This window comes from Oncorhynchus gorbuscha, linkage group LG22, assembly GCF_021184085.1.
Source record: "Oncorhynchus gorbuscha isolate QuinsamMale2020 ecotype Even-year linkage group LG22, OgorEven_v1.0, whole genome shotgun sequence".
Taxonomy (NCBI): Eukaryota; Metazoa; Chordata; class Actinopteri; order Salmoniformes; family Salmonidae; genus Oncorhynchus; species Oncorhynchus gorbuscha.
This window is the reverse complement of record NC_060194.1, coordinates 28,465,151-28,480,741: the sequence shown is the minus strand read 5'-3', so window position 1 is coordinate 28,480,741 and position 15,591 is coordinate 28,465,151. Positions and strand designations below refer to the sequence as shown.

General features: G+C 42.0%; 2 protein-coding genes and 1 long non-coding RNA gene across 7 annotated transcripts; 1 reads left to right on the top strand and 2 right to left on the bottom strand.

Annotated features, from left to right (window-relative positions):
- Nucleotides 1-723: 723 nt before the first annotated feature.
- LOC124009118 (ubiquitin-conjugating enzyme E2 variant 2) lies at nt 724-4,062 on the bottom strand. Of its 2 annotated transcripts, none has more exons than XM_046320614.1 (4): nt 3,816-4,062; nt 2,188-2,357; nt 1,741-1,866; nt 724-1,585 (listed from the first exon to the last, which is right to left on the bottom strand). In XM_046320614.1, exons 1-4 carry the CDS (start codon nt 3,865-3,867, stop codon nt 1,439-1,441), a joined length of 495 nt encoding a protein of 164 aa, XP_046176570.1. In that variant the 5' UTR covers nt 3,868-4,062; the 3' UTR covers nt 724-1,438. The 2 variants fall into 2 exon arrangements, with proteins under 2 accessions (XP_046176570.1, XP_046176571.1); XM_046320615.1 differs by having other exon boundaries at nt 2,209-2,357; nt 3,816-4,059.
- On the top strand, nt 2,963-10,671 carry LOC124009119. Its single transcript, XR_006834224.1, has 3 exons — nt 2,963-3,108; nt 7,603-7,987; nt 10,088-10,671. It is a non-coding gene; the product is annotated as an uncharacterized LOC124009119 (long non-coding RNA).
- On the bottom strand, nt 4,370-15,241 carry LOC124009115 (DNA replication licensing factor mcm4). 4 transcript variants are annotated; one of them, XM_046320609.1, is made up of 17 exons: nt 14,777-15,241; nt 14,093-14,157; nt 13,853-14,008; nt 13,337-13,500; nt 13,119-13,211; nt 12,886-12,981; nt 12,645-12,740; nt 12,246-12,384; nt 10,093-10,313; nt 8,851-8,971; nt 7,578-7,837; nt 6,833-7,198; nt 6,451-6,578; nt 5,830-6,037; nt 5,274-5,502; nt 4,837-4,970; nt 4,370-4,677 (listed from the first exon to the last, which is right to left on the bottom strand). In XM_046320609.1, exons 1-17 carry the CDS (start codon nt 14,899-14,901, stop codon nt 4,585-4,587), a joined length of 2,694 nt encoding a protein of 897 aa, XP_046176565.1. In that variant the 5' UTR covers nt 14,902-15,241; the 3' UTR covers nt 4,370-4,584. The 4 variants fall into 4 exon arrangements, with proteins under 4 accessions (XP_046176565.1, XP_046176566.1, XP_046176567.1 ...); XM_046320610.1 differs by having other exon boundaries at nt 14,093-14,199; nt 14,777-14,893; XM_046320611.1 differs by having other exon boundaries at nt 14,093-14,174; nt 14,777-14,851.
- Nucleotides 15,242-15,591: the final 350 nt, after the last annotated feature.

Sequence of the window (15,591 nt, the reverse complement as noted above, 5' to 3'; positions counted from 1 at the left end):
TGCTGAAAGACTCAGCCATGTTTCATCTTCAATGCCCTTGCTGATGGAAGGAGGTTTTCACTCAAAATCTCATGATACATGGCCCCATTCATTCTTTCCTTTACACGGATCAGTCGTCCTGGTACCTTTGCAGAAAAACAGCCCCAAAGCATGATGTTTCCACCCCCATGCTTCACAGTAGGTAAGAAGCATTTCAAGGTCCTGGAGTGGCCTAGCCAGTCTCCAGATCTCAACCCCATAGAAAATCTTTGGAGGGAGTAGAACGTCTGTGTAGCCCAGCAACAGCCCCAAAACATCACTGCTCTCGAGGAGATCTGCATGGTGGAATGGGCCAAAATACCAGCAACAGTGTGTGAAAACCTTGTGAAGACTTACAGAAAACGTTTGACCTCTGTCATTGCCAACAAAGGGTATATAAATAATTATTCAGATAAACTTTTGTTATTGACCAAATACTTATTTTCCACCATAATTTGCAAATAAATTCATTCAAAATCCTACAATGTGATTTTCTGGATTTTTTTTCGCATTTTGTCTGTCATAGTTGAAGTGTACCTATGATGAAAATTCCATGCCTCTCATCTTTTTAAGTGTGAGAACTTGCACAATTGGTGGCTGACTAAATACTTTTTTGCCCCACTGTAACTGCTGCTATATAATCTTCATCTTCCACAGATATTTCATTATAGATTGAGTAAAAAGGAATCCAGTTTGCAACATACAGTATTTCTCAAGACAGTGATTTTAATGTCAGAGAAATCGCAATGTCATAAACTTGTAATTTTCTCTAGAAGTTAAATACATGGGGTATTTTTTTCAGAACAGAACAGGCTTGAACATACGTTACAATTCAAAGAGCTGCAGAACAGAAACATTATTGGAATCGTGTCAAATACAGATATACTTTTTTAAATCCTTCAAAACTTGTGACACTATATCTGGCCTAAAGCCATATTTTAATCTTCATCTGCATGATATGTCAACATACCTCCTACATTTGACTAAATTACAACTTAAATGTAGCTTTTGGTCAACTATTTATTTGTTAAAGCATGCCATCATACACACATTTCAATTATTTATTTTAGTCACCTGCCATTTGAAACATAAATTGTTTGAGTTGGGTATACACTTGGTGCCATTCTTCTCTTGTAAAGCCAACTTGATACATCTCACGATCATAAAGTGAATGGTCACACTAACCTCAATAGAAGAGAAATAACTGTGTACACTTGTGGTCTTAAAAACGTAATTTCACTCGCAGTGGGGACGTTCTAGAATGACCATAGGCTAACTAAAAGGAATGTCCAATCTTGCTCAGTCTAAATTCTTAAAATAGTGGAGTGAGAATCATCACGATTGGGATGGCCTACACAATCATTTCAAGGAGAATACGGTTTAAGACAATAGGGGTCAAAAGTAAACAATCCATGAACAGTTAATTACTGTAGGTTTGTCCTTCTGGTGGTTGTGGAAGCTTCATATTCTCTTTGGACATCATTAGACGCCTTAACTCTTGAAGAACAACTTTAATGCTATAAGAGGTTTGCCATTTAGATAGAATTGGTATGCTACGTGTATCCACCTGAGAGAGAGAGAGGAAAGGCAAATTAGTGATCATCCTTTGATGAGCACTAGGCACTGAGTTTACCAAAAACACATGTACATTAATAATTATATATACATATTTAGACCTGTTTCATTTGTACGGGCAAAAAATGTAAATGTGATGTTACTTACCATCCCATTGGAATTATTTATGCCATTCATGCTAACTTTTGTTACAAATCTAACAATTGGAGGTGATTCAGGATATTTAGGACCACATTCCACTTTCAGACTGTATATCCTGTTCTCATAATTAGTCTGGAAAACAAAACACAGAAACAAACATTGCTTGGTCCGGGTAATGGTGATGAGCTATGCTCATTACTGTGCCTGTCTTGACTTGCTGTTTTTTTTTCTTCTTAAAGCATTTTCAACAACAACATTTTGCCAAAGCGTGGTCTTAGAACACACAACTATTACATTTCCACTTCCTGGTGGAAATGGCACGGTGATGTGCTTATGTTACAGAGGTAGTTTGGTAATCAAACCTTGAGTGCGGTGTAACCTTGCCTGAGACTTTTGTTACTTTAGCTCAGCTGGCTAACACAGTCATGTGACGCGCAGATGTCTCTTACTTACTCCTGCTGCGGTCACACTTACTCGTGCCGGTCCGATGATCATGCCTGTCCACCGTGTTAGCGTCATATCTTCATCATCTTCAAGGCCCCAGCTGACTGTCCCATCTCCAACACCTTTTTGACCCTCTTCAAGCTCTTCCAACAAGCGAAAATTACGTGGAACTTTAACTCCTGAAATAAAAACAAGACAAGATTTTTAAAACTAGAAGAGGCAATCCTGGGGAGGGTTTGTCCATGCTACATTTACATTACATTTAAGTCATTTAGCAGACGCTCTTATCCAGAGCGACTTACAAATTGGTGCATTCACCACCCTCAACTGTTCATGCCACACAATACCATATCAAACTGCTCACGCAAGTTAAATGCAACAAATTCTTAGAACTTGCTATTTGCTTGTGGCTGAAAACAGGCAACCAACTGTCACTATCCCTTGTGCTGTATGTCACTGGAATGAATACTTACTTCTAATGGGTGAAGTCAATGCAGGGTACCATTTCAACTGTACACTGATGGTAAAACATCAGTCTGACCTGGCATGATCTTCCCTATCTGCCCATATGAAAGTTCATAATTAATCATCCTAACAGTCATGAACCTTATCTATATGTAGCCCATTGAACACTGGATAATTAGTGATGATGGCCTGGACTAACTTCATCCTACATGAATCCAGGGGGAATGATGAGATACAAAGATGCATATGTGCGATTTTGAGTGGGTGTTGTGTTCTGGATCATTCTGTATACCAGGATGGAACCAGAGATATGGAACCAGAGATATGGAACCCTCGTGCTTGGCTATGAAACTTATGGGATGCAGCCGTCATGATTGCTCAAAATCCACCAGCGCAATATCAGACCGGACATGGGCCAACTTCCTTTATTCTTACAGGCGCAATACAAACAGCGAACTGAGAAAGGTAATGTATTAATAAAAATGGATGCATAGTAAATGTGTGATATTACGTTTCCTTCAATTAATAGGAAACTTTGGTCTGGCATGCATATTAAACTGCAGCAACTTCACGCCCCACGGCTAGTATATACAAATCCAGTTAGCTACCTAGTACAACAGTTGCACGAGCGCAAAACCAGCTTCCTCTCCTTGCTGCATGTGAGTAGCGAGCGAACTATTATGAAAACCAGTGGTCTCTTCTAAAATGATGCAGGTTCTGTTTGCTACTAACTAGCGAGCTTATTGTAAAAATCTGCAACTATATAACCAAAGTTAGCAAAGCACCCAAGCTAGCTACTTAACGTTACCGAACTACTGTACTAGCTAAACGTAAATATATGCTACTGGTGGTAGGCTAACTAAATTATCCTAATCCCAGCAAATACTTATGCCAGTTTGTGACCAACTTTGTATATATAATTAAAATATACATATTCTGGTTTGGCTATGTTACAGAGTAGTGAATACACCACTGAATTTAGCTAACTAGTCTAGCTAGCTAACGTTAGCCGCCACTCGATTGCTGGCTAGCATGCTGCAAGCATTTCAGACCCCAGGTTTATCTTCTAATCATTGTTTTCGCGTAAACAGCACATAGTATTTTTATATTGTATGACTCCAATTATATAATATTTAAATCTTTGCACATTTCCCAAAGTGAAGCAGACAAACCTGAGGCCGCCATCTTCTTCAGCCAAATCCAGAAGCACACAAAAAGTGCCATAAACGAGGGGTGTGTCAGGTTAGGTGTCTGCAGAAAACGCTCCCACCGGTTCCTTCCTCGTATTCGACTATACACTACTAAATTTTGGACAATATTATAAGATGCATGTGGCTGACAAGGTGGTCAATAGCAGGAGGTGCGCATTACACAGCTACAAAATAAGCTTAAGAATAATGCTGAGTATATACACCGGACCTCAGCTGATCCAGCCAGAAGAGGATGGACCACTCAAGACTAAATGTAGGGAGTTTTTGCTTGCCCTTTTTGGTCTATGCTGGGTAACTAACACCCGACTGCTGAGAAAGGTCTTTATAAAATAATATACATTATTCCAAAGTGCAAACTACCGGTCACCATGGCACACCTTGTCAGAGTTGTGCATTGTAGCACTGGCATGTTTGTCATCAGCATTTGTCCTTGATTAGCATGAGTAAAACTGAGTCACCCTTCTGTTGGTCCAATGTTCATTGAAATATTATAGACAAATCAATAAAAGCAACCCTCAAAACATACAAAAGCATTTATTTATTGCGCACCATAATAACAGCTGAGACACCAAGCACTACCAGGAATCACAAAGTATACAAAGCTAGCCATCATCATGGTCAAACATTCTTTACACACCAGTATTCAGTACAGAGAGAAAGCTGTTGCTACAGTGAAATACATGCGAATTCAATGACTGTACAAGGAAAGAAGGGAGATGTGTGTATTTCTTTACAGCAGGCGAACAGTCTTTCCAGTGACGGTCAGATAGTCTTCATCTGCCAGGGCACGCAGAGCCTCTTCAAACATGTCCTTCGTTATTGCCTGAAAAAAAGATTCATAATTGGGTCAGATATACACCATAGTCAGAAGAAAGATATGCCTGCCATCCAATTAAAATGCATATCTAAATATATTTTAATGGTTTTCCCGTATAGTTAGTTCTCATCAATAGGAAAAGCAGAGCTGGTAGGTACTACTTACGGCTTCAGACTGTCCTCTGAGGTCATCAAACAGCTGCTGGTATTTCATGGCAGGGGTCTTTCCCTTGGACTGGATCATTTTCTTCAGAGCCTGGGCCACTTCCTCCTTACGCTTACGGGCCGTGGCACTCATTCCTGGGTTGAGTAAAAACAAGACAGGTTAATACTTGCTCCACAATACACATTTTTTAAGATACTGACTAAGGTTGGGTTTGCATAGCCAACCAATTCTAAACATTAAACTTGGCATGACAGGAATTTGAAGAGCTGTCATAGCACTGCACAGACATTTTAGTCATTTAGCAGAGCGACTTACAATTAGTGCTTTCATCTGAAGATAGCTAGGTGAGACAACATCAAAAATCGTATCAAGTCAATGTTCCCTTACAGTATTTGTGCTAGTGGTAAAAGTGTTGTTTTAGACAAAGGCTTCCATACCAGTTGTGAGAATGGAGATGTCTACGAAGCCAGTCCTGGGGTCTGTAGCAGACTGCTTGAGGGCCTCACGGTGTAGTCTCTTGGCCTCCTCCACGTCGACCGTCTCCACCTTGTCAGAGAAGCGCACCTTGGCATGGGCCTCAGCCAGTCGGATCAGAGACTCCAGCTGCCTGGGGTAGGCAGACACCATCCCCCGCCCGCTGCCGATCTTCCTCATGTCCACGTAGGCCTGGGAGAGAAAGATACCCATAGTCAATCCAGTTTCTTTATAAAGCCCTTTTACACTTGAAATATGCTCTCGCATATTTTAGTGCAATGTTTTGACCAGAAGGTCTTTGTCTGGCATAAACCTGGAACCAGCACTTCCACACAACTCTGGGCCAAAATGAAATATTTTCATCCAGCAGCCAGTGGATGGATGACATTTGTTTACTAGCCAGTCACTGAATACTTTTTTTTACCCATATTTATCTGGTGGCATGGTGCTAATGTCAGGCCCTGAAGTTACATCTACATCACAACCACTCATTTGGAGCATTTTATTTAAATATCCTACTTCAATGAGTGCCTGGCTGGCTTCTTCGTTAAGTCTGGGGTTGATGTAAGTGCGAGCGTATGCAATGTAGTCCTTCAGCACTGCCATGTCCAGGAACTCTTCCTCGATCTGCTCCTCACTCTGGTAGTAGAGCGCCACCAGGTGGTGAGCCAGGCGACGGTCGTACGCCTCGTCTTGAGGATCCAGCATCAGGAAGATCAGATCAAATCTGTAGGGAAGAAAATGGCATTTTGATTTGTTTGTGTGTATATACATATGAATGATATTTAATAGCTAACATACAACCTTATTTACAACAGTTCATAAGAATGTTGAGCCAGTAACCGAAAGGTCGCCAGTTTGAATGCCTGAGCAGACTAAGTGAAAAGTATGTTGTTGGGCCCCTGAGCAAAGCACTTAACCCTAATTGCTCCTGTAAGTCGCTGTGGATAAGAGCATCTGCTAAATTATTAAAATGTAAATGATATGCATGTTGTGAGTGCAACATTTATCTATGCCAACAAGGCTCAGTTGTTTGGGGTTCAGTGGCCGCCAGTGAAGCGACCCAAATAGGATATTATTAACAATCAGCACCATATATCAACAGTGTTCAGGGTTGTTAGGCTATCAGGTATTATTTACCTTGACAGCAGTGTGTGAGGGAGCTGGATGTTCTCGATGGTTGTCTTCTTGGGGTTCCACTGAGACTCCACGGGATTGGCTGCTGCCAGGACAGAGGTGCGAGCATTGAGCTGGCAAATAATTCCAGCCTGCACAAAGAGAAGAGCTTAGTGAGAAACTACCCTGTCGTTCACAGTTACTAACAATCTATCAAAACAGAAACAAATCAGAATGCTTCTACAGTAGTAAAACTATTTAATCATTCTGTTAGCAGCACCACATTCAAAACACAAATTTAACAGAGGCCTATACGTTTCTCAGAAGTGCACTGGTCATTAGGACTAGTCCTGAGCATTGCGCTGAAACTTCAGTCTCAACTTGTTTTGTCCTTCTCTAAACCCACCTTGGCAATGGAGAGAGTCTGCTGCTCCATGACCTCATGCAGCACAGAGCGTGTGCTGTCGCTCATCTTGTCAAACTCATCAATACAGCATATCCCGTTATCACTGAGCACCAGGGCTCCGGTCTGCAGTACAAGCTGCTTGGTCTCTGGGTCCTTCATCACGTAGGCTGTGAGGCCCACAGCACTGGAGCCCTTCCCAGACGTGTACTGACCGCGGGGCACCAGGTTGAACACATACTGCAGCAGCTGGGACTTGGAGGTACCGGGGTCTCCACAGAGCAGGATGTTTACCTCGGCACGGAAGTTACCGCGGCCTGTCTGGCTGAAGTCTTTACGGGTGCCCCCGAACAGCTGGAGAAGAATACCCTGTGGAAGAGAAAGTTTGTCCTGGTCATGACTTTAATTAAAATCTGAACGCAGGCAAAAATCAAACAATTGCTGCAGTAAAATGCCCTGGGAAAAGAATGACAAACTTTATAGTACTGTTCATAGATGTTGCATGAAAGCAAAATCCACTAATATGAAAGACTGCAGTTACACATCCCTGGCAGCAGAGGACGCCACACTCCTATGGTCATCTGAAGGGATCGATGAGACAGTTGTCCTGTGACGAGTTTCCCAAAAGCATTGTCGCACAAACATCTTATAACCACAGCAAGCAATGTAGAAAATATGATCTTAGAGCTGCAATGTTGCTTCTGGGAAACTCATCCTTGACTGATAGTTGCTAACCATCCCCACTGACCTTCTTGATATCCTCTTGTTCGTAGATGCTGGGGGCCAGGGCGGAGGAAAGACGCTCGTACACGTCTGGTTTGGCGGCCAGCTCCTTCAGTGTCTGGACGCGCTCCTCAGTGAAAAGCTTCTGGTCTGAATCCTCATCCAGCCCGTGAAGGCGCTTCTCGTCCGTCTTACGGAAGTGGATGACGTCGATGTGGGTCTTGTACACTGACTTCACGGTGCTCTGGCGAGGGTTTTCCCGCATAGGAACCGCTCTGTAGATCCCTGTTGTGGAGATGAGTTTAGTAATGACGATAGTCATTTTTTGTTTACGATCCAACGTCACGTTAGTGATGTACTTGCATCCTGACATCAAAAAGCTCTGCAGAAGGATAGCTAACACTGTTGGGAGTCTCATAAATCTTGACAAACTGAGTGAGTGATCACCATAAAAATAAACACACAAGGCTGATGGCTATAGCCATGTTGAACAAGTATATTATTCTTCTGGTTTTATCAAGCTCTATTTGGGATATATTACCCTGCCTCCCTGGCTTGCTAGGTAATCAATCCTCTGATGACATCTGCAATATTGTAGATGATACCCATTTGATTACGTGTTTGTTTAACTTGCACAAGCGGCATTTTATGTTGCATGTGATCATATCCACTGCTGGGTAAACAAAGAGGTTTCTGATGAACTGCGAGCACAACTTTTCATGACAAGGACAGAAAATGGGTCTATAGGACCAAACTGCAGTAAGTCACAGCAGCAGTATGCATGACTAGGGCCAATAGCTTTACCTGACACGTGACTGGACCAGGAAAACTAGGCCCATGGTTAGGCTTTAAAGGGGCAATCTGCAGTTGAATCAATAAAGTAGGCACACCGCCTCTTTAAAAAAAAAAAACATTTTAAATACTTTTTATAAAGCTGAGGGATGGGCTTAGAGAAATGTAACCATCCAACATATCAAAATGATAGCTTTAAGCATATTTTGAGGTTTTACAGTGTATACAAAGATTGAAGTAAAACAAGCTTATTTTGGTTTCTGGCAGTTCAACTAAGCTCATGAGGCACTTAAGTTATATTCCTCAAAAATCAATAAGTATATATATTAATTTACAATCAGAAAAATTGGTGTAGCAACTGCGGATTGCCCCTTTAACTAGAGCAGTCTTTCTTGGTCAGATCACATGGAAAGTTAAAACTCTTAGCCTGTGTGACCATATCAACAACAGCAAAGCTATACAGCCATCGGTTCACAGCTATTTCTTTTTGGGGTCAAACAGCTCACCAGTGATGTTGATGCGGTCTCCTGGCTGTACTTTGTCGACCAGGTCGTTGTGAGCGTACACTATGGTGGTGTGAGGGGTCTGCCCAGCAGGCATGTCATCAGGAGACTCCTGAACTTTGATCTGAAAAAGAGGAGAAAATGAATCAGTGCGAAATAAAGGCGCTCTGCTTTAGTTGTGGCTGGGAATACACTAGTATTGTACTTGTGAACAAACCCAAGAAGATGAGCTCTAATGGGTAACAACCATTATCTCATCAGTTCTGTTCAGCAGCAAAGTATATATTCCATTGAAAGTAAGCAGACTGTCGTACAGTATAAAGTCATCCCCTCTCCTTGGTAGAGGGAGGTTTTCAAGGATCCACCTGAATACCTGAGATCCGAGCGAGTCCGGATCCAGAATTCTAAATATTGTCAACGGTCTGAGTTGGATCGGATTGTCACGGGTATGTGTAACTTTAACTTAGCTGCAGGAGAGAGAGAGAAATTGTATACATTTATGCTGCTGCTCTTTTCATAATAGTGGTGTGTGTACCTTGTTGTTGGACAATCATAAGTCAAAGCGGCAATATGCTACAAATCATGTCACGTGTCAAATACAACAGGTGTAGACCTTACTGTGAAATGCTTACTTACAAGCCCTTAACCAACAATGCCGTTCAAGAAATAGTCAAGAAAATATTTATTAAAATGAAAGTAAAAAAATGAAATAACAAGGCTATATACAGGGGGTGCTGGTACTGAGTCAATGTGTGGGGGTACATTTTACCTCGGTGTGTGGAAAAAGTTATGAGATATCTAATAAATGGAAGATGGAATTAAAATGACAGAATTCAAAGTGAAAAGGAATTACGGGCTAAGAGACAGGCTGCTACTTAATATTTTGAATGGGGTGGTTTGTTATTGTGTAGGACGAGAACGCATGCCTTGATTGGCCTAGCTAGCTTAACTAGTTTCTCCTGGTTTGATGCAGTCAAGACAGGTACTACGTAATCATACTGGATGATAAATAACCTGGCTATGGGCAGATATTAGTCTACTGTAGCACGAGTCGGCTTGGTTGGTTGTAGTCTCTCCCATGTGTCACTTGCTCACACTCACAGTATCCTACACACACAGCACGGCCCCTGGATCGACCAGGTCTATACGGAACGGCTCTAGTTGCAGATGGTGGGGTAGTTCATGTATTGTGCATGTATTATAAAAAACAACTACTAGTGCCTTCTTCCTCTCCCCATAGCTCACCATCTGTTTGTCGGAGAAGGCAGAGCGGTTATGGATGAGGGCCAGGCTGTGGGTGGTGTTGCAGTTGCGGCACACTGCAGGTTCTGCGATGCGGCCACGGTCCACCTCCACACGGGTAGAGAAGGCACACACCTGGCACTGGAAGAAGGCCTCCTGCATCTCTGGGATCAGCTGGGAGGTCCTGATCACCATGCCGCTGATGGTGATCATCTGATCAATGTCTGGGAGGAGAGCGACAGCGAGGCAAGATTGTATTAAAAACGAATCATTAAACACCAGACCTGGGTTCAAATAGATATTTAGTCCCAAGTGTGCAAACCATTTAGCACTCTAGGACGCATGATCAAGTGCTTGAAATTGAAAGAAAACAAATACATGATTCACTCTTCATATGATTGTGTAACAGATCTGCATGAGTTGTTCAGGGAAGCTAGACATCCATAATATGACATGGCCTAGGCCAGGGGTCTCCAGACAGCTAGATCTTTTTCCCACATTGTTACGTTACAGCCTTAATCTAAAATTTATAAAAAAAAATATAAAACTAAAATTAATCAAATTTATAAAAATATAAAACTGAAATATTACATTTACATAAGTATTTTTATTTTATTTTACCTTTATTTAACCAGGCAAGTCAGTTAAGAACATATTCTTATTTTCAATGACGGCCTGGGAACAGTGGGTTAACTGCCTGTTCAGGGGCAGAACGACAGATTTGTACAGGGGGACTTCGGGGTTTGAACTCGCAACCTTCCGGTTACTAGTCCAACGCTCTAACCACTAGGCTACGCTGCCGCCCCAGTATTTCAGACCTTTAACTCAGTACTTTGTTGAAGCACCTTTGGCAGAGATTACAGCCTCGGGTCTTCTTGGGTATGACGCAACAAGCTTTGCACACCTGTATTTGGGGAGTTTCTCCCATTCTTCTCTGCAGATCATCTTAAGCTCTGTCCGGTTGGATGGGGAGCATCATTGCACAGCTATTTTCAGGTATCTCCAGAGATGTTTGATCAGGTTCAAGCTCAGGCTCTGGCTCTGGCTGGGTCACTCAAGAACATTCAGAGACTTGTTCCGAAGCCACTCCTGCGTTGTCTTGGTTGTGTGCTAAGGGTTGTTGTCCTGTTGGAAGGTGAACCTTCGCCCCAGTCTGAGGTCCTGAGTGCTCTGGTGCAGATTTTCATCAAGAATCTCTCGGTACTTTGCACCGTTCATCTTTCCCTCGATCCTGACTAGTCTCCCAGTCCCTGCCATTGAAAAAGATCCCCACAGCATGTCATGTGCCTTTTACTTAGGAGTGGCTTGCATCTGGCCACTCTACCATAGAGGGTTGATAGGTAGAGTGCTGCAGAGATGGTTGTCCTTCTGAAAGGTTATCCCATTTCCACAGAGGAACTCTGTCAGAGTGACCATTGAGTTCTTGGTCACCTCCCTGACCAAGGCCCTTCTTCCCCGATTGCTCAGTTTGGCCGTGCGTCCAGCTCTAAAACCTGTCTTGGTGGTTCTAAACTTATTCCATTTAACAATGATGGAGGCCACTGTGTTCTTGAGGACCTTCAATGTTGCAGACATTTTTCGGTACCCTCCCCAGATCTGTGCCTCGACACAATCCTGTCTCGGAGCTCTACAGACAATTCCTTCGACCTCATGGCTTGGTTTTGCTTTGACATGCACTGTCAACTGTGGGACCGTATATAGATGTGTGCCTTTCCAAATCATGTCCAATCAATTGAATTTACTACAGGTGGACTCCAATCAAGTTGTAGAAACATCAGGGATGATCAATGGAAACTTGATGCACCGGAGCTCAATATCGAGTCTCATCGCAAAGGGCCTGAATACTTATGTACAGTGTTTATGCTCAGACAATCCATTTTCATTGTTTGTCTATGAATATTTCTAATATGAATAGTTTTTTTTTAAACATCCCAAACCAGGGAAAATAATATATATATATATATATCATTTGATAGGGCCCCTTAAAGTTGTTTATTACCATTATTTTACCAGCTATATTGACAGACACAGCTATTGTACACCAGAGAAGAATGTGCCTATTTGAAAGCTATTTTTTAAAAGACGCAGTAGCTCAACATTTTTTTTGTAGCTCTCACACTAAAAAAAGTTTGGAGACCCCTGGTCTAGACTATTACCTTCAGGGTTTAGGCTCCTCATGTTCCTGGTCTTCAGGGCGTTGTATGGCCGCACCTGGATCTGGTGTTCCAAGATTGAGTCTGGGAAACGCTCGAAGAACAGCTCGTTGACGGCCATGTCAAATGTAGGTATGACTTCCTGTGATATAGATTTAGGAGAAACATTATGAATCACCATTTATATTGGTAAGCCCACATCATTAAACATATTGTGTCTCTACGGGCAGGCCCATGGTAATAAATGGCAGATGAATAATGAAAACCGCCTGTGCATGCTGTCACAATTGGATTTAATACGGTCATACGGGAATTTGTTTTAAACTTTGCATTCATAGCTCACTATCCTCCATTAATATTAACGTGCAACACCATCTGGCACATGTATGCATGTTTATTTACCTGGGGGTAGGAGATGAGCTGCCTGTACAGGTCTGCATCAAAGGACTGCACATGGCTGCAGTTGACATTCAGCACAGGCTCACCAATCACACTGATCTAGAGGGACAACAGAAAAAAAAATGATCACTGCAAAATGACAAGCAAAATGTTGCATTACTTTTCTCAAGAAAACCAAATACAAGATGAACTACAGGTAAATGGTTGATCACGGTTTTGGTGTCACACAGATGGGAGACCCTACCTCCTCCAGCTTCTGCATGTAGAGAGGCTCATTCAGGTCCAAACCAGCATTCTCATCCTCATTAGAAGTGGGGTCAATGAACCTCTGCAGGAATCTCTGTAGGAAAATTAACAATAGAAGCATTCAGATAACGAGCTACTATCAATCTAAATAGATTTAACTAAACTTTTCTTTATCAATGACATTTTCATGGTTTATTTTTCTACACCAATGAAGGCACACAACTTCCATACCTGAAACTTCTCCTTGCAAGTTCCCACATTGACATCAGTGCCCCAGATAACCAGCTTCTGTCCCGCTGCCTGCTCACTGGCTACTGCACTTGGCTGGTGGAGTAGAAAATGTCCTAAAGTGTTAGAGATTTGCTAATGGTATCATTCTATATCTATGTAGCATTAGCACTTCTAGAATTCCTGACTATAATTCTCCATATAGGAGTTTCCCTACTCACCAGCTCTGTGTGGAGGTCCACCTGGGGGGCCTTCCTGGCAGAGCCCAGATCAGGGCGCTGTCTGACTGGGGTGCCACGCACACCACTGTGTGGGGTACCCTCCACCCTGGAGCTAGGAGTCCCGTACATCAGAGGGGAGCTCATGTCCACCTCACTGGGGAGAACTGGGGAGAAGAGGATAGGACATTGACATGACATTCAGAGTGATATCATAGGGTCAGCATCTCAGTTCCAGTTTATTTTTTTTCAGTTGTTGCAAATTATCTGGGCCCGTATCCACAAAGCATATCAGAGTAGGAGTGCTGATCTAGGATCTTTCCATATGAAACTGATCCTAGATCAGCACTCCTATTCTGAGACGCTTTGCGGATAAGGGTCCAGATATCAAAGCCTGAAGAAGTGTTTCCGTACCAGAAATGGCAATACAGCAAAAATAATATTTTTTTGTAACTGCAAAAAGGGCACTCAAATAGCATCCTGCAGCATTCTGTGTGTCAATGATGGTAAAGCAGTTACCTGAACGGCGTGGGCTGGAGAACAGAGAGGTGTCATGGACTGCAGGGCTGGCAATATCTGTAGCTGGAGATGTGGGCATGGCTGGCAGATCCCCGTTGGATGAGTCCTGACCTCGTCGCCGCTGGGAAGGAGGAGAGGCCAGGCCATCACTGCTGGCTAGACAGAAAAATACATATCCAAGTCAACAATCAACATAACTCTGTAAATATGACTCAGATAAGCTGTTTCTGTATAACTTACGAGTGACTGGAATGTCATCCCTACTGCGCTTGCTTCCAACGGGAGTTGATGTTGGTGAAGACATCCTGAATGATCACAGGTCCTAGATATAAAATCTGGTTGAGTAGCTAAAACAGTCAAAAACAAAAGTGAAATACATGCATGCGTAATTTACTTTTACAAAAACATTATGCAACCAGCATGTAACATAGCTGAGTTGAGCTACAGTTAGATAATAATAACGCCAGACTAGTTGTTGGTACTTGCATCCTTTTGACATGTGCAATGAAAGTGAAACAATGCATACTAGCCAGCTAACTAACAACATTAGCTAGCTAGCTAGCTAGCTAGCTGAACAGTTGACTAGAAACTCCCGAAAAACTTGTAAACTAGAAAGAAATAATTTATTGTAAATCCTAAACTAGCTACTTCCTCTAAATTAAGCATCATCATCCTAATCATGTTGAATGAAATAACATAATGGCTGGCATGTTCAAGACAACTGTAAACAGTAGCTAGCTAACGTTATAGCGTGCAAGACACTCATTTAGCCGAGGAAACCCAGTAGATTAGAGTGACTTTACTTTAACTCCCAAACACATATAGGTCATCTGAATTATCTTTAATAGCATACAATATTCAATACGAAATTACCCATATCGTTAATTTATCTTCAGATACCATAGAAATATCTTACAATCTTACCTTCTGTAGGATGTAGCTATGTCGTGCGGCTGCAATGAATTTGGCGCGAAATTGTGGTTGGTACGTAAATATTCCCGGGAAACTTTGCACCAATAGCTTAGCAAAACTACTTGAGCGCAAACCATTAGCACTTGCACATCGAGGGGGATCAGGTGTCAATATCTTAGATCGGTAAATACGGTTGTTAACATTTTTCATGAAGTACATTAATAATTGTTTTTGTTGTAGCCTTTAATTCTTATTTTCAGTACTAGACCCATTCTGTTCACTGCAATAACTGTGTGTGTACCTAAAATTGCTGGGTAATCACCCCTTCTGATTTCGTTTAGCCCTACATATATTCCACTCAGGGGCCATAGTGTCAATGTTTGCCAGAGGGTTGCATATGTGTCACTAGAAATGTCTATGTGTTTTGAATATCATCCCTGGAAAAATACTGAATGCATATCCGTGGGAACACATCAAACATGCAGAATTGCTCTTATTAGTAATGACTGCATTCCTTGCTATATAAAATAAATTAATAGTAATTAATTTCCAGGGTCATCATGGACATTGCATTTAATTCACGTAGATAACTGCGTATTTTGAACAGCAAATGTTTAACACCAAATGTGTGATTATAAATATACTGAACAAAAATATAAACGTAACATGCAACAATTCCAATGATTTTGATGAGTTACAGTTCATATAAGGAAATTAATCAATTGAAATAAAATTATTAGGCCATAATCTATGGATTTCACATGACTGGGCAGGGGTGCAGCCATGGGTGGGTTTGGGAGAGCATAGGTCCACCCACTTGGAAACAA